This window comes from Papio anubis, chromosome 1 (genome assembly GCF_008728515.1).
Source record: "Papio anubis isolate 15944 chromosome 1, Panubis1.0, whole genome shotgun sequence".
NCBI classification, from domain to species: domain Eukaryota; kingdom Metazoa; phylum Chordata; class Mammalia; order Primates; family Cercopithecidae; genus Papio; species Papio anubis.
This window is the reverse complement of record NC_044976.1, coordinates 216,846,215-216,871,669: the sequence shown is the minus strand read 5'-3', so window position 1 is coordinate 216,871,669 and position 25,455 is coordinate 216,846,215. Positions and strand designations below refer to the sequence as shown.

Genomic DNA, 25,455 nt, shown 5'->3' with positions numbered 1-25,455 from the left:
ACACATGCATAAAACTATATATAAAAATGTGATTTTTGCAGAGTTGTTTGTAATAGTGGAAAAGAACAGTTATCCCAAAATGCCTTATTTGATGAAATAAATCATGGTAAAGGACACTATGGGATATTATGCCCCAATCAATAGATCTACACAAATCAGCATGGAAATTTATCCATGATAAGTGAAAAAAAAAGGATATCACAGAAAAATATTTATATCATGGTTCTAGTTTCAATAGATAGGGTGTTATGGATTGAACTGTTTCCTCCAAGACTTTACATGTGGAAGTCCTAGGCCCCAGTACTTCAGACTGGTGTTTGGATTGGTTGCTGAAATTCTTAATTAGTTAAAAGATAGAGGTTGTTACTAATCTTTTTTTGAGGAATGAGGTCTGCGCTCTATCGCCAGGCTGGAGTGCAGTGGTGCGATCTCGGCTCACTGCAAGCTCCGCCTCCCGGGTTCACGCCATTCTCCTGCCTCAGCCTCCCACTAGCTGGGACTACAGGCGCCCGCCACCACGCCCGGCTAATTTTTTGTATTTTTAGTAGAGACGGTGTTTCACCGTGTTAGCCAGGATAGTCTCGATCTCCTGACCTCGTGATCCGCCCGCCTTGGCCTCCCAAAGTGCTGGGATGACAGGCGTGAGCCACCGCGCCCATGACTTGTGTTCTTTCACAGGGAAACGTGGGACATGGAGAAAGACGCACACAGACACAGGGAAGACGCCACGTAGACATAAAGGCAATGGTGTGGGAGAGGCATCTACAGGTCAAGGAATGTCAAAATGTGTCAGCAAGATGACATTCCACCAGACACCAAAGAGAAGCATGAACAGATTCCCCACAGCCCTCAGAAAGACCCAGCCTGCTGGTATCTTAATCTCACACTTCTGTCCTCCAGAACTGAGGGACAATAAATTTCTGTTGTTTAAGCTTCTCTGTTTGTGATACTTTATTACAGCAGCTCTAACAGACTAGGCATTTAAAATACTATGTAACAATGTATTACAAATGCAACATGAAAATCGCATAGGTCTTCATTCACATTACTGATATAAATACCACCCAGATCAGCATATACAGGAAATCCATTTGTCCATAATTAGCAACCAATATGTGTTCACAAAGCTCTGATACTCCCTTGGATGGACGGACGGACGGATGGATGGATGGATGGATGGATGGATGGATGGACGGACGGATGGATGGATGGATGGACGGACGGACAGACGGATGGATGGACGGACGGACGGATGGACAGATGGATGGATTATATAACAATCTATTGTATTTTAAAAAGTCTGGATGGTTGCTCATCAGACTATTGTAAATGGCTCTCTCAGAAGAGGGTTGAGAAGGAGCTTTCACTTTCCACTTTGTCTGTACTATGATATGTTTACACCAAGCATGTGTTACTTTTCTAATAAAAAGTTTGTGAATGACATCTGGGTTTAAGACCTATCCTTGTTGAAATTGAGAGGTATATGAAAATTCTCAGGGAGTGTAGAAACATTTAGTAACAAACAAACAAACAAAAAGGTAAACCCGGCAGGCTGTGGCGCTCACACCTGTAATCCCAGCACTTTGGGAGGCCAAGGCAGGCAAATCACCTGAGGTCAGGAGTTCGAGACCAGCCTAGCAAACATGGTGAAATCCCGTATCTACTAAAAATACAAAAATTAGCCGGGCATGGCAGTGCACACCTGTAGTCCCAGCTACTCAGGAGGCTGAGGCGGGAGAATTGTTGGAACCTAGGAGGCGGAGGTTGCAGTGAGCCAAGATTGCGCCACTGCATTTCAGCCCTGGTGACAAGAGTAAGACTCCATTTCAAAAAAAAATAAAACAACAAAACTAAACCAGTGGCAAAATCCCCAGACCACAGGAAGAGAAGCCAATGCAGGATCCAGGAAGGGGGAAGCTATAACATTAGCAGGAAAGACTGAGCAGTGACCTAAACGTAAGAGAGAAGAAGGCTTCCAAAGAGGAGGAGAGAAGTGAATTAAAGGCAGCAGACGTCAACTAAAATAAGGACTGGGAAGGACCTGTACGACCTACAAGGACCCAGCCTGATGATGCCTCAGTTTCAGACTCTGGCCTTCAGAACTGAGCGGCAATAAACTCTTGTTGTTCAGGCCGCTCTGTTTGTGATACTTTATCACAGCAGCTCTACCAGGTCGGGTATTGACTACATAGAGTGTATTACAGATGCCAACAGGCACATTTGTAATTGGTTTGTTTGTCATTTGGAATTTGGAACCAGGATCAGAGAGTCACCTGAGCGCCTATGGCTGGGCCCCTTCGGTTCCATCTGCTTTGCCTGGAGGGCTCTTCCGGCTCCTTCACAGCCCATCCCATACTTCACTTAGCACCTGCTCCAATGTCACCCGCTCAGAGAGGCACTCGCCAAGCCTGAGCAGAGAAGCACCCCTCACCGTCACTCTAGTTTTTCTTATAGCTCTTATACACACTGTATATTGTTTAGCTTGTCTATTATCTGTTATCGTTTCCCTAAAATCATGGTTGTGAAAACAGGGTTGTGGTCTGTTTTACTCACGGCTACTGTCAGTGCCCACCACAGAGCCCCCAGAGAGCCTGCAAAATACAGGGACCCAGTCATGTCTGTTGAACAAACCTAGAGAAGCAGAAGTCAAACTGCTAAGGAAGGGTAATGCCCTAAGGCGAGGAAATGAAGGCCCTGCACGAAGACTTCACAGAAAGAGACATGGTCACATCTGAGGATGGGCTGATGGGACAGGCCCAAGGAAGGATCAGAGCTTTGTGAACAGATATTGGTTGTTAATTACGGATTAGTGGATTACTCCTTTGGGAAGACCTTTCCTGCTCTATTTTGTCTTGAATGCTGATCTGGCTGGTATATGTATTAATAATATGAATGAATGAAGACTTATACAATTTGCTTGTTGTATTTGTAGATATTATTGACAGAATCAAGATTTGAAACTGCTTAGTCAATGGGTCAAAAGACAGGTAAGATGAGGTTTAGCAAAGCTAAATTGAAGGTCCCACCCTTAGGCTGAGAGCCAGAGGAAGAAGCTCCGTAGAGAGCCCATTAGCAACATCTCCTAAGGCAATGCACTGGGAATTAAGGCAGTGGCTGGGGGGGGGTCACCGACGTTTGTCTACACTGAGTTCCACTACCTTCTCTCTGAGTGTCCTTGGACAAAGTTATGAGGCTCCCTGAGTTGTATTTTCTCCTCTTCAAACTGGAGACACAGATACCCACCTTACAGCATCTTTCTGACGCCAACTGAGAAAATCCATGTAAGAACAGGAAAGAGCAGGTGATACAGGAAAGTGGTACAGGGAAAGTGCATGATTATTAGTGGGTATTCTCTACTACTGTTTACTGCAGAATTCCAACATGAACCAAAAGGTTTATGTAACTGCCAAAAAGCATAAGGAAATCAGAGGCTCCACCAGTGAAACCATAGTTCTCTGCAACGGGAGCTAAAACATCCACCACGCATCATCAGGTCTGGGCACCAAATTTCAAAGAGAGACACTAACAAACCAGCCTGTGTACCTGGGAGAGCATGGCTACACAGGTGAAGGTGCTGAGCCCTGACACTGCTGAGGATAAAGAGGCTGCAGGGTAAAAGCTCTCTCCTAGTGCAGAGGCTGCAGGGTAAAAGCTCTCTCCTAGTGCAGAGGCTGCAGGGCAAGAGCTCTTTCCTGGTGTAGAGGCTGCACGCACTGTACGATAACTTGCATGCTTGCAAGCATGCACACATAAAATGGGTGACTATTCATGTGAATGCCTTGGAAGCAAGTTTTTCCCTCAATGGGCAATTGGGCTGCACAATCTCTAAGGTTTCTTCCAACACTAAGAAACTATAATGCTATAATCATAAATTAGCATAAATTATCTCATTAGCAGTAGTATACATTATACGCATCCAGTCCTTCAAACCATTTCTGATGTTTTTACCTCCTTACTCTACCTTCAACTCTGCCTGACCAGAGTAACCCCCATCCACGTTTTCCACATAATTCACCTTTGAAAAGAAGTTACTTTTCTGCTGAGACACCCATGAAGACTTACCCCAGTTTCTGCAGGTTACATTGTGGATTCTTGGCTTTTTCGCATAAAATTGCGACTCCTGCGTCTCCCAGGGCATTCTCCCCCACGTAGAGTCTGGTCAGGGAACAGTTGGTGCTCAATACTGACGCAAGATCCGGACAACACGCTGATGTGAGGCAGCAGCTGACCAGCCTTCCACAAAGATGGCAGAATGTCAGTCATGTCTCTCACCCACGCTCCACCACGAACAATGAGGCACCTGTACCTGCCACTGCCTCCACTCCAGTTTACACATGGAAAGGGAGTGGACCCAAGCTCTACGTGCACTTCTGATTTCCTCTTCCATCTGGCGGAATAACAAGCATTCTCCAAGCTCACACCAATACTACATCTTCCCAGCTCCCTACACTCAGCTTTATTGTGGTGAAATACGTGTAAAATGAAATTTACCATCTTAACCATTTTTAAGTGCACGATTAACGGCCTTAAGCACATTCACATTGTTGTGCAACCATCTTCACCACCATCTCCAGAACCCCTTTCATCTTGCAGAACTGAAACTCCATAACCATTAAACAATGTCTTCCCGTTCCCCGCTCTCCCATTGCCTGCAACCACCTTTCTTTCTGTCTCTATGAATCTGACTATTCTAGGCACCTCCTATAAGGACAATCACAGAGTATTTGCCCTTTCAAGCCTAGCTTATCTTACTTAGCATAATGTCCCTGAGGCTCACCCATGTTGTAATGTGTACTAGAATTCCTTTTAAAGCTGAATGTACATATATAGCACTTTTCAACACCCTTTATCCGTTGAAGGACGTTTGGGTTATTTCCACCTTTCGGCTATTGCTAATAGTGTTGCTATGGACATGGGTGAACAAATAACATGTTTGAGTTCCTGCCTTCTTTTTTTTTTTTAACTCTTCCTCTGTTACCCAGGTGGGAATGCAGTGGCATGATCTTGACTCACTGCAACCTCTGCCTCCCAGGTTCAAACGATTCTCTTGCCTCCACCCCGAGTAACTGGGATTGCAGGCATGTGCCACCACGCCTGGCTAATTTTTGTATTTTTAGTAGAGACGAGGTTTTACTATGATGGCCAGGCTAGTCTCAAACTCCTGACCTCAACTGATCCACCTGCCTCGGCCTCCCAAAATGCTGGGATCACAGGTGTGAGCCACTGCGCCTGGCTGAGTTCCTGCTTTGAACTCTTTTGCAGATATACCCAGGAGTGGAAATGCTGGCTTCAATAGTAATTCTATATTGTTTTAGGAACTGCCGTGCTGTTTTCCACACTGGCTGCGTCATTTACTTTCCCACCAGCAATACACAATGGCTTCCATTTCTCCGCATCCACGCCAATACTTGTTTTCTAGTTTTCTTGCTTTTGTTTAATAATAGCCATCCTAATGGGTGAGAATTGGCCCTTCCATTTTTAAGTGTTTTTTTCTCTCCTTCAAAATGCAAGTCTCCCAGAAGCATTCAGGGAAGGGCTGCGTACAACATCGAGTGTCTGCATTGCTTTAGCACCATTTTTCTTATACAACATGAGGACCCAGGGCTTGTCATGAAATTCTAAAACTCCTCTAAAGCAATGCATTACACTGGTTTTTTTCTTTTTCTCAGCTAAGGCAGTGGGCACCCTACAGGCAGTCATCTTCTTTTTTTATTACTTATGCCCCTTGTCAGGGTTGAGTGTGTGACTTTCCCCACAACAAACACTGACCGAAACGCTACAGACACCCAGAGACAAGCACACGCAGCCACCTGAGCCGCCGAGGCCACTGTCACTCAAACTCCAGCCCACCAGGCCTCACTGAAGCCAGAGTGCGAAACATGCCTTGTTGGCAGGGCTTCCTTTGGGGAATGGGCTCAACTCACCAGAGCTTCTTCAGATTGCACAACAGGTGCTTCAGTCCCACACACAGAAGTCTGATCCCGAAGTCGCCAAGGGCATTGTCGCTCAGGTCCAGCTCCACCAGCTTCTGGTTGCTGCTGAGGACCAAGGAGATGTCGAAGCAGCACTCATGCGAGAGGCCGCAGCGCCCCAACCTTCATGCCAAGGACAGAGGCAGAAAGCGTCAGAACACATCTGATCAGAGAGCTCTGGAATACAGCACAAGGTCAGCCCTCAGGCTCCCCAGTCACAGCAGAGGGAGCACCCGTCAGTGAACTCCCGGCCATAAACAGTGCCGGGTGCATTGCAGTCACCCCCCAGACAAGTGAATGGTGCGCTCCTGGCTTGTAAGTGAAACGGGCGGTGTGGGCCTGTGCACTCCACCTCCTTCCCTCGTGTTCCTAACTGTTGATGTGCCCGCAGTCGGCTCTGCCCTCGCCAGCGCTGCACTCAGCTATTTCTTGTCTTTACCAACATTGTCACCCCATTGTGCTTGATGATTTCATCCCAGCCATCCATCTATATTGAAAGGAAAAGCAGCTCTGATTCTTTTTCTCTTTCTTTTTCTTTTCTTTTTTTTAGAGACAGGGTCTCACTTTGTTGCACAGGCTGGAGTGCAATGGCGAGATCATAGCTCACTGCCACCTAGAACTCCTGTGCTCAAGGGAACCACCTGCCTCAGCCTCCCAAGTGGCTGCAAATACCGGCATGTGCTACCATGCTTAGCTATTTCATTTATTTATTTATTTATTTATTTATTTATTATTTTGTAAAGACAAGGTCTCACCAGCTTGCTCAGGCTGGTTTTGAACTTCTGGGCTTATGATCTGCCCACTTCAGCCTCTCAAAGTGCTGGGGTTCCGCACCCCGCTGCAGCTCTGATTCTTTACTGGTTTCACCGTTACACACATGCACACAAACACACACACGCACATCACTACCACCGTCACCACCACCTCCAGCAACAAAAATTTATCCCTGTAGTGGGGGCGAGAACGACATTCTAGTTTCTTTCCAGGGCAATAGTTCATAGGTCCTGGAGCCTGTTAGACCACCTTCCTTTCTGTCCCTATCCTTACACCAACTTCAAGCAAATGGACAAATGGATCTCTACTTATCTGCAGAACATCTCGTTGTCACCTACCCTTTCCTGTTTGTGTCTCCCTCTCCAGAATCACACAGGGCAATGGCAGTGGGGAGAGAACTTGGGGATGAAGTCGGAGAAATAAGGTTAAGTGTCCCAAAGAGCCAGTCTCCATGGTACGACAATTTGAAATTTATCAAAAGAGCAAAGATCAAGAGAGTGTGATCTATATACACAATGGAATACTGCTCAGCCATAGAAAAGAAGGAAGTCACATCTTTGAAGCCACATGGATGGAACTGGAGGCCATTATCTTAAGTGAAACACCTCAGAAACAAAGAGTCAAATACCACATGTTCTCACTTACAAGTGGGAGCTAAACAAAGGGTAACTCCACAGAGCGTAGAATGATAGACTCTGGAGCCTCAGAAGGGTGGGAAGGTGGGAGCCAGGTGAGGGCTGGAAAATTACTTATTGGGTACAATGTTCACTATTTGGGTAAGAGTTACACAAAGGCCGGGTGCGGTGTCTCACGCCTGTAATCCCAGCACTTTGGGAGGCCAAGGCAGGCAGATCACGAGGTCAGGAGTTTGAGACCAGCCTAGCCAATATAGTGAAACCTTGTCTCTACCAAAAATACAAAAATTAGCTGGGCATGGTGGCCCACGCCTGCAATCCCAACTACTCGGGGGGCTGAGGCAGAAGAATCGCTTGAACCCGGGAGGTGGATGTTGCAGTGAGCCGGGATTGCGCCATTGCACTCCAGCCCGTGCGACAAGGCAAGACTCTGTCTCAAAAAAAAAAAAAGGGGGGGTTACAGTAAAAGCCCAGACACTACCACTGTGCAATAATATATCCATGGAAAAAAGCTGCGCTTGCACCTCCTACATCGACAAAAATAAATAAAGTAAAATATAAGGAGCAGAGCAGAGAGAAAGCATTTAAGACACGGAACAGCACAATCAAATCAGAATTTTCTTTTTTTTTTTTTTTTTTTTTTGAGACGGAGTCTCACTCTGTCGCCTAGGCTGGAGTGCTGTGGCATGATCTCGGCTCACTGCAAGCTCTGCCTCCCGGGTTTATGCCATTCTCCTGCCTCAGCCTCCCGAGTAGCTGGGACTACAGGCGCCGCCACCTCGCCCGGCTAGTTTTTTGTATTTTTTAGTAGAGACGGGGTTTCACCGTGTTAGCCAGGATGGTCTTGATCTCCTGACCTCGTGATCCGCCCGTCTTGGCCTCCCAAAGTGCTGGGATTACAGGCTTGAGCCACCGCGCCCGGCTCAAATCAGAATATTCTAAATGACCATCTTACTTTTGTGTGGAGAATGGTCTAGTGAGGGAGAAAGGCAGACACAGCGAGACCAAAGAGCCAACATCCATTCAGTGTGCGTTTCTGACCACCGGCAGGGACTAAGATGCCTGTCCAGGCGTGGCAAAGAGGACGGCAAGACAAGCAAACGCAAACCCTATCCCCAGGGAGATGATGGTCCAGGAGGTCACCGCGTGTCCAGGCAAGTGGTGACGGTTGCTGGACCTGGGCTGGTGGGGTGAGGACGAGGAAAAGTGGAAAACAGCTCGGGTAGAAGGAAAAATTGATAAGACTGGTGACAAGGTGAGTGTGCTGAGCCGGAGAGGGAGGTAGGAAAATGTCCTAGAGTGGCAGGCTTTAACACTGGCTGTGCGGCTCCTCAAAAATGCAGACGCCTGCATGCATCCACAGAGCAGGGAACGAAACAGAGCTGGTGAGACAGCCCAGGCACAGCACCTGGGGCGTGTGGATCTGAGTCATGGTGTGGGAGGGAGCAAGCACATCATTACTATTATTATTATTATTATTATTATTTTGAAATGGAATCTCGCTCTGTCACCCAGGCAGGAGTGCAATGGTGCGATCTCCGCTCACTGCCACCTCTGCCTCCCGGGTACACGCGATTCTCCTGCCTCAGCCTCCTGAGTAGCTGGGACAACAGGCGAGAGCAAGCACCCTGCAACATTTCAACCCATACAAAGCATTCTGACCAGGCTGGGCAACGTGATGAGACCACATCTTTACAAAAAAAATACACAAATTAGCCGGTGTGGTGGCGCATGCCTGTAGTCCCAGCTACTCGGGGGAGCCGACGTGGGAGGATTACTTGAACCTGGGAGGTCGACGCTGCAGTGAGCCGTGATCACACCACCACACTCCAGCCTGGGTCACAGAGGGAGATCCTGTCTCAAAGAAAAAAAAAAAAGTATTTTCATAGTTTTTAGCTGAGGTTACCATTGTGGTAAATGGCAAATTCTCCAATTCCCATCTATGAACATGGTCCATGAGGAAATGGAATATATTGAGCATCATGGTCTTTTCAAGAAATGACATTTTTTTCAGTTCCTCCTTCATTCTTCCCCACACAAAACTTCCCCAGCTGGCCTCCAATCCATTTTGCCTTCTCACTTGTTCTGGGCTGAACTGTGCCCCCCGCCCAAAATTTACGTGTTGAAACCCTAATCCTCAAGACCTCATAATGTGGCTGTTTTGGAAAATGGGGTCTTAAAAGGAGTGACTAGGTTAACATTAGGTCATGCGTGTGAGCCCTAATCCATCAAGACTGTCCCTGTAAGAAGAGGAGACTAGGCCACTCTTCCCCCAGAGGGAAGACGACGTCAGTACACAGGGAGAAGGGGGCATCTACAAGCCAAGGAGGGCAGCCTCAGAAGAAACCAGCCCTGCTGACACCTTGATCTTAGACTTTCAGCCTCAGAACTGCAAGAAAATAAATTTATGTTGTTGAAGCCATTCAGTCTATGGCACTTTGTTACAGCAGAAACCACACCATAGGCCAGGAGCTGTGGCTCACACCTGTAATCCCAACACTTTGGGAGGCCGAGGCAGGTGGACCACCTGAGGTCAGGAGTTTGAGACCAGCATGGACAACATGATAAAACCCCATCTCTACTAAAAATACAAAAGATTAGCTGGGTATGGTGGCGGGTGCTTGTAATCCCAGCTACTCAGGAGGCTGAGGCAGGAGAATCACTTGAACCCAGGAGGCAGAGGTTGCAGTGAGCTGAGATCGCACCACTGCACTCCAGCCTAGGCAATAAGAGCAAAACTCCGCCTCAAAAAAAAAAAAAAAAGAAAAGAAAAGAAAAGGAAGAAACCACACCAGCAATCTGGTCCTGAAGATCTTTCTCCAGTCTGTTTCTCTCCCTCTCTCTCTCTCTCATATGAACTTGAAGTCACACAGATCACACACACGGGTACTCACCACAATCTCCGAATGTTACAGTCAGGATGCTGGAGCGTTTCACACAACACTCTCATCCCTGGGTCCCCCAGAGAATTGTCACTGAGGTCCAATTCAGTTAGACTCTGGCTGGTGCTGAGAACTGAAAAGAGGCCCCGGCAAAAACTGGAAGTGAGATGGCTGTTCACCAATCTAGGAATGAGAAGGAAGACAGAGAGAAAAGAAATCAGCCTTGAATAATAACTAACTGGAGCTGGGGGCACCAGTCCAGAGAAATGCCTTCCGGGGATTAAGAAACGGGTCACGAAACCAAAAATTACTCCCAGAGAAATGAAGAGGGCTGCATGAGCCTTGGTAAAACCAGTTCTGCCTCCTCTCGGATGGACAGCATGAGCCTGTGACTGTGGCTGACTGTGGCACCCTGCAGCCTGCTCCCCAGTGTCCTTCTCTCTCGCCCTTACCAGTCCACTGTCCCAACGTGGCCCTGAACGTTCTGTGCTGGGTGACCAGAGGGCAGTCCTCACTCCAGGCTACACAATAGCATCAGGAGTGCTCACAAAAATCCTCAGGCCAGGTTGGGCATGGTGGCTCACACCTGCAATCCCAGCACTTTGGGAGTCCGAGGTGCGCAGAACACTTGAGGTCAGGAGTTCAAGACCAGCCTGGCCAACATGGTGAAATCCTCTCTCTACTAAAAATACAAAACTTAATTGGGTGTGGTGGCACGAGCCTGTAATCCCAGCTACTAGGGAGGCTGAGGCAGGATCATTGCTTGAACCTGTGAGGTGGAAGTTGCAGTGAGCCAAGATCGTGCCACTGCACTCCAGCCTGGGCAACAGAGCAATACTTCATCTCGGAAAAAAAAAAAAAATCCCAAGCCCAGGCCACATCCATGGAAATAAAATCAGAATCTCTGAGGTGCAACCAGACGAATTTTTTAAACTTTTTTTTTTTAGGTGTAACCCAAGTTGGAATGCAGTGGCATGATCACAGCTCACTGTAGCCTTAAACTCCTGGGCTCAAGCAATCCTCTTGCCTCAGCCTCCCGAGTAGCTGAGGTTACAGGTATGAGTCACTGTGTCCAGCTATATGGATCTTTTTTAAATGTCCAGGTGACTCCAACATGCAGTCACGTTTTTGCTTTTGTTTTTCTGTAAAGAAGTGCTCTCACTTTGCTGCTCGGGAAGGACTTGAATTCCTGGCTTCAAGCAATCCCCCCATCTTGGCCTCCCAAAAACCTAGGATTATAGGCATGAGCCACTGCACCCACACATGCAGTCACCTTTGAATCACCTGTAGCTCTCATTCAAATGCAAAGTCTAGCTCCCTAGGTCTAAGATTGGGTCCACAATCCTGCATTTCTAACAGATGCTCAGGCTTCTGGTTCTCAGAAGGGACTGGAACATACAACCAAGCTCCTGCCCTCAGAGGAAGGCAGCTGCCATCTAGAAAGACGGGTGCTAAGCCTCCTACCAGGGCTCCGGTCAGAGTCTGTCCTCAGAGGAAGGCACCTAGAGGGATGGGTGCTAAGCCTCCCACTGGGGCTTCAGTGAGAGTGTGCAAGCCTTCCTCACAGGTGTGTGATCTTCATGAGGTCTCCCTGCCCTCTCCACCTCATTCTTAATAAGTAGCTCTGCCTACTTTTCTCTCTGTCTTACTCTTCTTCTCCCATTTCTACAGTCTGAATGTTTGTGTGCCCCAAAAACCATACGCTGAAATCCTCACCCTCAACGTGACGTATTAGGAGATGGGGCCTTTGAGGTGTGATTAGGTTATGAGGCTGGAGCCCTCAGGAGTGGGACTGCTGTCCTTAGGAAAGGGACCCCAGAGAGCTGCCTTGGCCCTTCACCATGTGAGGACACAGTGAGAAGGCACCATTGACCAGGAAACAGGCCCTCACCAAACACCAGATCTGCCAGAGCCTGGATCATGGACTTCCCAGCCTCCAGAACTGTAAGGTGAACATTCCTTTCACGTACAAGCCAACCAGCCTGTAGTGTTTTGCTATGGCAGCCTGATGGATGAAGACAACTGTCTTTTTTCCAGTCACTCGGAACTGTTTGCTGCTGTTGAAACCGTACCCTGTTTTCCCATGCCTGCCCTCTCTCTAAACACTGTATACCCCCAGCCTGGCTGCCCCTCGCCTTCTCTCACTCTCTCACTGCCCATCCTCCAGAAGCTGGCTGAGCGGGGATACCCGCGCCCCACTGGTCAACAGGTCCGTCCCCTTGTGCTTTGGATACTCTGCAAGTTTCCTTGTCAGAGTCCATGACCCCATCCTCCTGACATCTGCCTTTGTTTCCGGACAGTACCACAGCCAGACCTCAAGCCTGTGACCAGGACCTGGGTCTTCGCCACCACTGGGTCCCATGGGCAGTCAGTCCTTCATGGCCAAACCATGACTACGAAGGTGGTCCTGGTCATGGTAATGTCAAGGGATCGAGAAAGCTGAAACTCACTGCTGCCCGTGGAAGCGCTGAGCCTCCTGTTTCCCTTAACTGTGCCCCATGTCTAGTATCTTCTATCCAGGTTAAACTCACACATCACTACAGGGTGGCCACCTTCCTACAACCACTGTGGGTGGTCCTTCTGCAGGAGGCACTGAATGATAAACCCAGAAGGGACTCAGAAGTCAGGTGACTCAACCACTTCATTGCACAGACTTGGCCACTAGCTTCCAACCACCCAGCAAGTGTGTGAACAGCCCCGAAAACGGGCTTTCGGCCACAGCCCAGTGCAGAGCAACATGGGGGCCTAGACGGAGGGTCTCGACGTTTCTGCTCTATTTCCCTTGATTTACCTTCACCGTGTTTTTTCCCAAGGACACTGTGTCTCTCTCCACTGTCACCTGCACACACTTTTTCTCAGACTGCATTCCTGACTTGGCTCACACCAGTCTTCAGTGCCAGAATTCCTTTCATTTCTTCTCTATGCACCCAGGTTCCACCATTCCTTAAAGGCAGGCTTAGATTGCACGTTTCTAAGAAACCTCTCCCCAGCCTCCCGCTCTGAGGCCCTCTATCCCCTGTGCTCCTGGGACACAGGCTCTCTGGCATTGTTCTGCCCCACAGACATTGACTGACTCTTAGGCACTAGCACTCCAAGTAGCTTACAAGCAGTTTCAGTTGACAAACATTTGTAGGCAATCCTACCTTGTGCTAAACTGGCATTTCCCAAACATTTGTTCCTTGTTTTATTGTTTTTTCCTCATCCCATATATCCACCTACCATACGTCAGTCTTTGCTCATCAAGGGGTCTAAAACAGATGGTGGTGGCATTATGTAGCTGTGGCAACTGTATTTGGAAGACAGTTGAAAAGAGATGAGAGGAGGCACGTGCCAAGAAGAAGCTAGCGAGGAAGCAGGAGGAAGTAGCTGGAAGCCGAGTTTCCTTACCTGTGGGAACAGGCAGCATGAGAACCTGGGAGGACACACTGTACCATATCAAGGTATCGGCCTTCCTTTTCCTCCTCCTCTTCCTCCTTGGGCATGTTATGGAGAAACCCCAGGGAAAGTGACTCCACCCGATGACAGTTCTCAATGCAAAAGGAAGAAACCACGTGGTCCATTCTGGTGGAGAGATTGATCTCAATCTTGGGGAAATAGTCCATGGCCCTTTGCACGAAGTCCTCCTCCTGCATCTCGTACAAACAGTAGAACAATTCCAGCTGGCTGGGCTGGATCTGCAGCTTCTTGGCTTTGGCTTTCACTTCAATCCATTTCAACAGCTCCAGTCTGATTTGCTGAGAGATCTTGCAACTTAATTTCTTCTCCAAGTAGCAGGTCCTCTCCTGGTTTACCAGGCCAAAGAGGAAACGTACAACAAAAATCAAATACCCCTTTTCGAATTTGCCATAGTTTTCCAGAAGGACTGTCACATCTCGGCTGGGAAGCTTCAAACAACTCCCCGGAACGTTGGTCCTTCCTTCCTTTTCCTCTTCCAGCAGGTAGTACATGGCAGCAAAGAACTCCTGGAAAGTCATGTGGATGAAGCTGTAGAACTTCTCACAGTCCACTTCCTTCTGGAACAGGTTCATCCTCAGGAAAGCAGACACATCCGCCTTCTGCAGCCCATGATTCCTGAGGTCAGACTCCTCAAATAGGATTTTCTGGTTCCAGATTCCATCTGCAGCCAAAGAGCAGAGCCCCCAGAGGTGGGCGCAGAGGCGGTGCTCCTGGCTCCCTCCCCGGGGCTGCAGCAAACTGGAAAGGAAGAAGGTATACACCGCAGTGGTGGTCTTGGATGTCTGGGCAAGGCTCTTGCCACTCTCCATCTGCTGTTTCAGTCCAGTGCACACGATCCAGCAGACCAGGGGGATGAAGCACATGGTGAAGAGGACCTCATTCTCCTGAATCAGACTGAAGGCTGCCCTGGCTTGGGCCTCATCAGAGAAGTACTTGAAGAAGTATTCTTTCCTTTTGGCCTCGGAGAAACCCAGGATCTCCACATGCCGAGGATGGTCCAGCAAGTGCTGCAGTTTCTCCAGGGCCACAGGTCTCGTGGTGATGAGCAGAGAGGCCTCGGGAAGGAGCTTCTTTCTGATGAGGCTGCTCAGGAGAATGTCTCCCCGCTCGGCCTTCTGCCAGTCAGTGCAGAGCGGTCCTATGTGCTCGTCAAAGGCACCTTGCAGCTCGTCAAAGCCGTCCATGAGGAAGAGGATTCTGGAAGGCTTGCTCACGATCTTGCGGATGGGTGGGTTTGGGTCAGGGCAGCAGCTCATGATCAGGTCCCCCAGGCTCCTCTGTGTCACAAGGCTCACCTCCCGACAGTGGATATAGAACAGATAGTCAAACCTGTCTTGGTAGAGTGTTCCCGACGCCCAGTCCAACATAATCTTCCTGGCCAGGATTGTTTTCCCAATCCCTGCCGCTCCCTGGAACACCACGGTGTGCACAGGCTCAGAGTGCTCATCATCGGGGTCAAACAGCACCTCCATCTTAATGGGACTCACGGGGCTCTCCCACGTCTTGGTCTTGCCGATGGCCAGAAGCTCGTGCTCCCTCTCCTGCTGGCTCCGGTGCTCCTTGATGAGGCGCAGTCGTGTGTAGCGTTTGTTGAGGCTCACACTTTCACCCAGACGGGCATTCCTGTCTTCAATGCACTGGAATCTGCTTCTCACGTACTTTCTGTACTTCTTACAGTAATCTACGGCAAAGACAGGAAGTTGGGGGAAAGGCCACACACATCTACCTGAGATGCGCTCTCAACAGGGGCCTGTCGTCGGAAGCAAGTGGTAACCGGAATGGAGAAATGGAAGGTGCAGCTTCTCTCCCCTGGATGGGAAAGCTGCCAAGAATCTCTGGTGTCAACTTTTTCAGATACACAGTTGAGCAGAAGGCCTGTCTGTATGTGTAGCCACCAGCCCAAAGATTCTTTGAATCAATCTTATTCCTTTAAACAATCTGCATCCCACACCTTATCAAACTTGAAATGCCTAATCACCCCTGCTGGCTCTGGGACTGCAAGAGCCACACAAACATGAATGTGTTTCTTCAACTGACAATGGATTTCCTGAGACAGGCCTTTGCATCCTAAAGAGCAGGAGCCTATAGTGTGGCCAAGTCACCCCGCTGCTCGGCTTCGCAGAGCCTCCTGAACCAGGCCTTAAAGCTCAACTAGAAGCACCACCCCAGGTGCTTACCTTTCTTCTTTTTACAAATAGAGATTCTGGAAAGGCACTCCAGTAAACCCATCCACTCCTCTTCAATGCTGTCTTCCTGGCATATCACGGTGGGATTAGAAACATGTGCATTATCTGAACCTAAAAGGGAAAAAAAAGGTGTAAAAACCCAGAACTATTATCACAGAGGATGCAACTGAAACCTGGCCTAATATTTGGCATAAGAGAAGAGACCCCAAACATCCCCCAAATCAAAACATGGCTCTGAGTTGCAGAGGACAGGTGTCCAGTCAAAAGTCTAGTTGGGAGCATTTCTGCACTCCTAGTCTCAAAACAACTTCTGCTGTCCACCTGCCAAGCACACGTCCCCACTGTCCCCAGTCTCAGAATCTCTTCCGCAGGCCCGGAAATCAATCAGCAAACGTGTGAAGCAGGCTAAGTTTCTTTTACCCTCGTTTGCTTTTGCCTGACCCTGGCAGCCTGATTGTGAGGGCATCTCCAAGCTCTCCTACATCCCCAGCGTGGCCGTGGACTAAGAAAGGTCACCCTTCCCTGACCCCAGTTCCCTGCAATCCATTTCACACACATCTTCTATTGTCAAGTCGAGATGTCTGGTTCTTCTAGAGTGAGAATGGCCAGTCTGTTCCATGCCTAATCCGGCGGCTGGGCATCCTGGCTGGCGTTAGAATCACCCAGGATTTAAATTTAGAAATACGGACTCCAGGACTCCATTCCCAGAGGTTTTTTTTTCAGTCCCTCTGAGGTGAGGCCCAGGAGCCGTTACATACTGAAAGCTCCAGGTGATTCCAACATGCATCTGTGTTGAGAATCACAAACCCAAACAGTCACTAGATAGCACATCCTAAGAAGGCATTCTATAGGAGAAATTCAGGTTAGGTAAAACAAGAGTCAGTCACTAGGGGAAATACATAAGACAGATAACTTCAGGTGGGCAGGAATCTATGAGGAACATAAATGTTTTTTTTTTTGAGACAGGGCCTCACTCTATTGCCCAGGCTGGAGTACAATGACACAATCACGGCTCACTGAAGCCTCAACCTCCTAGGCTCAAGTGATCCTCCCACCTCAGCCTCCGGAACAGCTGGGACTATTGACACGTGCCACCACGCCCAATTAATTTTTGCATTTTTTGTAGATACAGGTTCTCACTATGTTGCCCAGGCTGGTCTCAAACTCTTGGGCTCAAGCAATCCTCCCACCTTGGCCTCCTGAAGTGCTGGGATTACAGGCATGAGCTACCGTACCCAGCCCATAAAAGACCTGTGACAGCTGTCTACTTATTCTGAAAATAAAGAAAGGTATTGGTAACCATGTCACAAAACAAAATCCAAACAATCTAAGCCAAAACCAAAACCTTATTCTTTTTATTTTTATTTTTTTAAGAGACAGAGTCTTGCTTTGTTCCCTAGGCTGGAGGGCAGTGGCACAGTCACAGCTCACTCCAGCCTGGAACTCCTGAGCTCAAGTGATGCACCTACTTCAGTACCTGAGTAACTGGGACTCGGGTATGAGCCAGCACAGTAGATTAGCCAAAGTCTATTACCTGAAACCTAACCCCACCCCAGGAAACAAACAAACAAACTTCTGACCCTAGTTATAACTTCTCTGCCTCAAAATCCAGACATGGAAGCTCAGATGGTATAGTGGTTAAGAGCTGGGCTTTGATCAAAGGCACGTCCTGCTTTTTACCCCAGCTCTGGGTATGGCTAGAAAGAAGCCATGGGCCAGTCAGAATCTCTTCCAGCTTCACTTCATTCACTTGCAGGAGGGATAAAACCAGAAGCTATTTCATGGGGTTCTTGAATGTGCCACAAAATCCATAAAAACTGCTTAGCAAAGTACTTCTACAGTTGTGATTATGACACTTTCATTTGGGTATGTGAGTATATAAGTACTGACACAATGATAATTGCTTTATTTATTTATTTATTCGGAGATGAGGTCTCACTATGTTGCTCACGCCAGGTTTGAACTCCTGGGCTCAAGCAATCCTCCCGCCTTAGCCTCCTGAGTAGCTGGGACTACAGGTGAGAGTCACTGCGGAAGTCGGTTTCTGATCTCCGCCGGCTGCACACGCCTGTCTGTTTCCCCGGTGTCATTACACCCACACTGCTGCCTGTCTTAACGTGTGTCTCCCTATCCACTGACTCATTGTTACTCCTCCTTCCCATCACTACTGGCTCCACATCATCATCCTGCAACACCCTGCCCTTCTCTGAGCCCTGCCTTTGCCTAGGACACAAGACAAAAGAAAGAACCTTATCCTCAATGTGTACATGGGGATTAAGAGAATTTCTTTCACATTCCAATTCCCAAAGCGATGGTGAAAGGAACAGCTTCTGCCACAAACTCCACAGTTCTTCGAGGAGAGAGGCTGCCCTCTGGGCCACAGGAAGCAGAGGCCCAAGCCTGCTGACCACACAGCAGACACTGGACAAAACATGTGATCTGAGGAGCTGGATGGAGAACTGGAGGTAGGTCCAGGCACTGCTGAGATTCGGATAAAGAGGAGCTAATCATGGCAGGTGCCCAGGGGGTAGGTACAATCTGCACTGGCTTTTTAAAGGAGTTAGAGAAAACAAACAGTTTGCCTCCACCTTCTCATAGCACTACCATGAGAGGGGAAAAGAGGAAGAAACCAAGACAATACAAGAAATTTTTATTTTTTGAAACGGAGTCTTGCTCTTTAGCCCAGGCTGGAGTGCAGTGGTGCAATCTCAGCTCACTGCAACCTCCACTCCCCGGGTTCAAGCGATTCTCCTACCTCAGGCCAGCCTCCTGAGTAGCTGGGATTACAGGCTCCCACCACCACGCCCGGCTAATTGTTTTTGTATTTTAGTAGAGATGGGGTTTTGCCATGTTGGCCAGGCTGGTGTTGAACTCCTGACCTCAGGTGATCCACCCACCTCAGCCTCACAAAGTGCTGGAATTACAGGCATGAGCCACCACGCCTGGCCAAGAAATTATTTAAAAAAAAAAAATATATATATATATACACACACACACACACACACACACACACACACACACACACACAAACTTCCGTGCATCAAAGGACACAGTTAACAGAATGAAAAGACAACCCACAGAATGGGAGAAAATATTTGTAAATCATATATCTGACATGGGGTTAATATCTAGAATATATGAAGAACTCCTACAAGACAACAACAAAAACCAAACCTGATCTGAAAATGAGAAAAGAACTTGAACAGAACTTTCTCTGAAGAAGCTCTATAAATGGCCAACAAGCATATGAAAAGGTGCTCAGCATCACTTATCATTAGGGGAATGGAAATCAAAACTACAGTGAGATACCACCTCACACTCATTAGAATGGCTACTATAAAAAAGGAAAAATAAATAAAAATAACATGTGTTCTTAGGATATGAAGAAATTGGAACCCTTGTGTGCTATTGGTGGGAAATGGCACAGATGGTATCTAAAACAGTAAAGCAGTTCCTCAAAATATCAAACAGAATTACCATATGATTCAGAAATTTCACTTCTCAGTATACACCCCAAAGAATTCAAAGCAGGGTCTTGAAGAGATATTTGTGCACCGACACTCATAACAGCATTAACAATAACAAAAAGGTAGAAGTAATCCAGGTGTCCATCAACAGATAACTAAACAAAATTTGGTATATGCGTACCATGGAGTATTTATACAGTCTTTTTGAAGGAAGGGAATTCTGACACATGATACAACATAGTTGAACCCTGAGGACATTATGCTGAGTGAAATCAACTACTCATAAAGGAAAAAATGCTGTATGTTTCCACTTATATAAGGTACCCAGAGTAGTAAGATTCACAGAGATGGCAAATAGAAAGGCGGTTACCAGGGCTGGGAGAATGAGGCAAGGGGGAGTTACTGCCCAACGGGTGAGGAGTTTTAGTTTTGCAAGATGAAAACAGTTCTGGAGATTGGTTGCACAATGTGAGTGCACCTAACACTACTAAACTGTACATTTAAAAATTATTAAGGCCAGGCGCATTGGCTCACACATATAATCCCAATATTTTGCGAGGCCGAGGCGGGCGGATCACCTGAGGTCGGGAGTTTGAGACCAGCCTGAGCAACATGGAGAAACCCCATCTCTATTAAAAATACAAAATTAGCCAGGCGTGGAGGCGCAACGCCTGTAGTCCCAGCTACATGGGAGGCTGAGGCAGGAGAATCGCTTGAACCCGGGAGGTGGAAGTTGCAGTGAGCCAAGATCACGCCACCACATTCCAGCCTGGGCAACAAGAGCAACTCCATCTCAAAAAAAAAAAAAAAATTAAGGTGGAAAATTGTACATGATGTGCACTTTGCCACAATTTTTTTTAAAGTCTTCCTTCCACTCACCCCACTTCGGCTCATCTCTTTTTGCTTTCTCATAAAGGTCTCTCCTGTTGATCGCAGCAAAGATCCACACGGCCATGGCCCACGCCTTCTCCTCCCCATTGAAGTCAATCATTAGCGTGGCTAGATCCACATGGTCTGCCTTCTCCGTCTGACCCCTCGGTAGGGAGATGCAGCCCTTCTGAGGAGGATAGTCCTCTAAGTGCATCTTAAATTTCTTCAAGTCCACATCCTCCAGGTCCTCCAGGTACCTGGCCAGCTTGCAGCGGGTGCTTGCCATCTTCATCTGCAGCCGTTCTCAGGGTCCTTAGGCTTCAGTCCTCACTAAGATACCAGGCAGTGAACACGGCATACGGATGAGTCTTTTTTAAAGTCTCCACTTTGAGAGAGATAAATTATCAAAAACTCAGCAAACAGACAGAAAAAAATGTCACATGACTGTAACAAGTCATAATCTTTAATTTTGAAAAGTTAGCCAAGGCCAGGCACAGTGGCTCACATCTGGAATCCCAGCACTTTGGGAGGCCGAGGTAGGCAGATCACCTGAGCTGAGGAGTTCAAGACCAGCTTGGCCAACATGGCAAAACTGCGTCTCTACTAAAAATACAAAAATTAGCTGGGTGTGGTGGTGGGTGCCTGTAATCCCAGCTACTCAGGAAGTTGAGGTAGGACAACTGATTGAACCCAGGAAGTGGAGGTTACAGTGAGCCAAGATCACGCCACTGCACTCCAGCCTGGGTGACACAGGGAGACTCCACCTCAAAAAAAAAAAAAATCAGCCAAATGCTTACCAGAAAGTTCTCCTGTTGGCTCGATCCAGGAGTGTGTTCTGAGCCATGGAAGAAAGGCTTCCCTATGGAGGGAAAAATATGTAAACAAGTCCATAAACAGGATTGTATTACAGTTTACGGTGAACAACCAGTTCATGATGCCATCTGGACACATCAGCAAGAAAACTTTTGTCCCGTTGATTACGGGGCTACAACATTGGACAAACTCTTCACTATTCCTCCACTTCAGTTTCCTCATCTATAAAATGAGAAAGCAGAAGAGAATGTTCTCAGTTCCTCCAAACTGAAGGCTCTAGCTCTTTGCTTCTGTTTTCATGAGGGAAGAGGGATGAGAGACAATAGAAGGAGAAGGCCAGGAGGTGAGGAACTGTGTTGATAGCAGAGCAGGACATGGCTAGGGAGAGAGGAGAGAGAACATAAAAGCTTGCAGAGGAGGGGACGGTCTTTGACTGCACTTCTATCAACCAGTGGATTGAAGTAAGATGAAGCTGGGAGTGCATAACGGAGAATAATAAAAACATGCATCCCTGTAATCCCAGCACTTTGGGAGGCCAAGGTGGGCGGATCACCTGAGGTCAGGAGTTGGAGATCAGCCTGACCAACATGGAGAAACGCTGTCTCTACTAAAAATACAAAAATTAGCTGGGCATGGTACCAGGCACCTATAATCCCAGCTACTCGGGAGGCTGAGGCAGGAGAATCGCTTCAATCCGGGAGGCTGAGGTTGCGATAAGCCAAGATCACGCCACTGCACTCCAGCCTGGGCAATAAGAGCAAAACTCCGTCTCAAAAAATAAAATAAAATAAATAAAAACATACATCTATTTAATGTCTCCTTGCAAAATCTGCAATTATCATTATAATTCACATTAATTTAGAGCTTTCCACAGGCTAGGTGCTCACTGGTTTTCCCCATCTAACCTGCACAGAGCTCTGTGAGGTGCATCTATCCCTAACCCCATTTTATAGATGCATAAACTGAGTCTTAGGGGGCCTAAGAAGCCTGCCGAGGGGCTTGGAGCCAGGAAGGAACAGAGCCAGGATTTTGACCAGAGATGTGAGACCATGTCTTCTATCCCTTGTTTCAGTCAGACAAAGACAAAGACAACAAAATAGATGACTAAAAGACACACTTTCCCAGCATTTATCACAGGTATTTCACTGCAGCGTTCACCAACATAGTCTTCCCAACTAGACCTTGAGTTCCACAAAAACTAGCAATCACCTGCTGTGTCTTTAGATCTTCCATATCTCCTAGAGCCTGGCTGGACACACAAGCTGGCTTTGTTTGGAATTGTTCCCGCCTTGATCCCTTGATTACACTGTATTTGGCAAAGCACCTCAACCTAAAGCCATAAATAACACTCAAGGGAGGGAGAGAACCTGGAAAACAGTGGAGCTCTCCAAATTGGAATTTCTGTGACTGCAGTTCAATGTCAAGACGCCCCAGACTCACTCATCTTTCCCGTCCCATCTCCATTCCTGCCTATCTACTCCTCGCCTCCTGAGCCCCGCAAACCCAGCCCTGTGCATCCTGAGGTGACTGCTCTCCAGACAGCCCTATGAGCTCTGCATACCCTCCCAGCTCCTGCCCCATCAGTCCTTCAATCCGCATCAGGATTCTGCCTTTCTTCTGTGCTCCTTCCACCCTAACACCAGCACAATAGCTGCTGCCCTTTGGTTTTTAAGGAGGTTTGTTTCCTTCTATGTATCCCATCCATCTTCTCCCCTGGGAAGGATACTGGGCAAATCTGCTGAGGTCATGGGTGTAAACTATGCTTGCTGCCCCGTCCTCTCCCCTTTCCCCCACCACATACACACACATGCACTTGCACACGTAGAGCCCAAATGATGATAAAAGAACATTCCAGAAATGTTGTTGAAGCACAAACTTGGAGGCTAGCAGAAGAAATTGCTAGTGCATTAACCAAGACAAGTTCTGCCCTCTCAACACAACCTCCCCCACTGCTTTCCTGGTCCTGTCACCTACCCTGCCCCACGGAGTTGGACTTACCCAGATGCCAGCCTCAGGAACAGCTAGAGAGGAAATGCAATGAATTTATAGCAGTCACAGCCCCAGAAGGGGCAGGAAGGATGTGGTCCCCACTTACATCATAGCAGAGGCAGAGAAACTAACGGTTACTCACATAGCTGGATTTTCCAAACGGGATCAACAGTGTTGTCGAAGCCGTGTCTCGGTTGCATAGTTGGGTTCACCTTACTCTCTTCTGAGGCACCCCACAGAAGCAGGGTGGGAGGCCAGTATAAGATGGGGATGGGGGTCGAATTGGCAGCGCTAAATGGATATTGCCTCTGACACTGCCCGCTGCAACAGCTCCACTGACAGCGAGGGAAGTGAAACTAAGGACATGCCATGTGAGCAAGTAAAGAATCCAGAGCATGACCTGACCCAGCCTTCAAACTCCAGAGCCCATGACCTGTCCTCTCACAGCAAGGTGGCTGGAAGGCAGTACAAGTTCTCTCCATCATGTTCTACTTTTAAAGCACAAATTTTACTCCCTGACTTATTGACTCACCTGTTCCACTAACACTTATGGAATGGCTGGTATGTGCCAGGCATGCACACAAAGCCTCACCTTCAGTAGCCTGAGAAGAGACACACACAGACCTACTCTGCAGCTCCATGAGACAGCCACAGGATCACAGCCCGGCAAAGGCACAAGTTCAACAGAGCTTGGTGGGTGAGCCTCTGGGTGAGTGACAAGGATGAGCGCCTAGTTCAGTGGAGGGATGTCAGCAAATAACTGGGTCTCTCTGTGCCTATATCTGTAAAATGGTGACAATAATCGCCTGCTACTTCTTTAGATCTTCCAAATCTCCTAGACTCAGGATGGGTGAACAAGTGGCTTTGCTTGGAATTGTTCCCGCCTTGATCCCTCATTATGCTGCATTTGACCAAGCACTACACCAGCCCAAATAATGGCACCTATCCTAGAAGGCTGTCAGAAAACACTGAGTGAATGGCTAAACGTGAGGCCTTTAAAACAGAGCCTGGCACAGAGAAGCTAGAACAAGCAGTTGGTTCCGATGACCACCACCTTTCTACAGAATTGCAGAGAGAATGCCCTACAGGACGAGAGAGGCATCTAGCCCTGCTCAGGGGCATGAGAGCAGACCTGAGTCTCCGTGAACCAGATGAAGGTGTCATTCAGGGCCGGGGCCGGGGCAGGAGCAGCAAAAACTTCAGGTGCTGAAGCTAGAGAGAAAGCAGACCAAATATGCTCCAAAAGAAAGGAGCTCAGGCTGGGCGCAGTGGCTCATGCCCATAATCCCAGCACTTTGGGAGGCCAAGGCAGGCAGATCACAAGGTCAGGAGTTCGAGACCAGCCTGGCCAACATGGCGAAACCCCATCTCTAATAAAAATACAATATATATATATATATATATAGAGAGAGAGAGAGAGAGAGAAATATATATATTTCTATATATATATAGAAAAATATATATATATTTCTATATATATATAGAAAATATATATATACACACACACACACACATATATATATATATATATCTGGGCATGGTGGCTGGCACCTGTAATCCCAGCTACTCAGGAAGCTGAGGTAGGAGAATCACTTGAACCTGAGAGGTGGAGGCTGCAGTGAGCTGAGATCGTGCCACTGCACTCCAGCCTGGGTGACAAGAGCGAGAGTCCATTTCAAAAAAAAAAAAAGAGCTCATTGGCTGAACCTGGGATCTTTTTGTTCTTGTTTGTTTAGTCAAGTTAATTTAGGTATAATTCATACGCAATAAAAATCCATGCCTTTATAAAAACAGACCCATAGACCAATGGAACAGAAATAAACTCAAGTATATGCAGTCAACTAATTCTTTGACAAGGTCACCAAGAAGACATAATGGGGAAAGGACAATCTCTTCAATAAAGATGTTGGCTATAGAAGTGTGAAAAAAAAAAAAAAAAAAAACAGGAAAAAAATCAAGAAAAATATAAGATTTTAAAAGATAAAGGTTTTGGTAAAACTGGATTTCCACGTGCAAACGAATAAAAGCTGACACATACAAATACCAACCCAAAATGGATTAAAGATCTAAACATAAGATCTAAAACTGTAAAACTCCTAGAAGTTTTACAGAGAAAAAGCCAGGCAGGGTGGCTCATGCCTGTAATCCCAGCACTCTGGGAGGCTGAAGCAGGAGGATCACGGTAGGCCAGAAGTTCACGATCAGCCTGGGCAACATAGTGAGACTTTGTCTCTACAAAATAAAAACAAATTTATCCAGGCATGGTGGTGTGCACCTGTAGCCCAGCTACTCAGGACGCCAAGACAAGAAGGTCACTTGAGCCCAGGAATTTGAGGTAACAGTGAGCTGTAATGACTCCACTGCATTCCAGCCTGGGTGACAGAATGAGACCCAATCTCTAAACAAATTAA

At 47.5% G+C, this 25,455-nt stretch overlaps 1 protein-coding gene across 9 annotated transcripts in view; it reads right to left on the bottom strand.

The window, feature by feature from the left end:
• NLRP3 (NLR family pyrin domain containing 3) overlaps nucleotides 1–24,285 on the bottom strand; it is a 32,957-nt gene extending 8,672 nt beyond the window's left edge. The window contains exons 1-8 of one of the 9 annotated variants that reach the window (XM_031660346.1): nucleotides 23,187–24,285; nucleotides 21,040–21,101; nucleotides 20,252–20,572; nucleotides 15,897–16,016; nucleotides 13,651–15,400; nucleotides 10,276–10,446; nucleotides 5,925–6,095; nucleotides 4,063–4,233 (exon numbers count right to left, since the gene is read on the bottom strand). In XM_031660346.1, the coding sequence (XP_031516206.1) occupies nucleotides 4,063–4,233; nucleotides 5,925–6,095; nucleotides 10,276–10,446; nucleotides 13,651–15,400; nucleotides 15,897–16,016; nucleotides 20,252–20,534 (2,666 nt within the window). In that variant the 5' untranslated portion in view covers nucleotides 20,535–20,572; nucleotides 21,040–21,101; nucleotides 23,187–24,285. Of the gene's footprint in view, nucleotides 1–4,062; nucleotides 4,234–5,924; nucleotides 6,096–10,275; nucleotides 10,447–13,650; nucleotides 15,401–15,896; nucleotides 16,017–20,251; nucleotides 21,623–23,053; nucleotides 23,101–23,186 lie in introns of those variants that run through there. The other 8 variants (XM_031660340.1, XM_009195681.1, XM_017953088.3 and 5 more) reach the window with 8 other exon arrangements.
• Nucleotides 24,286–25,455: the final 1,170 nt, after the last annotated feature.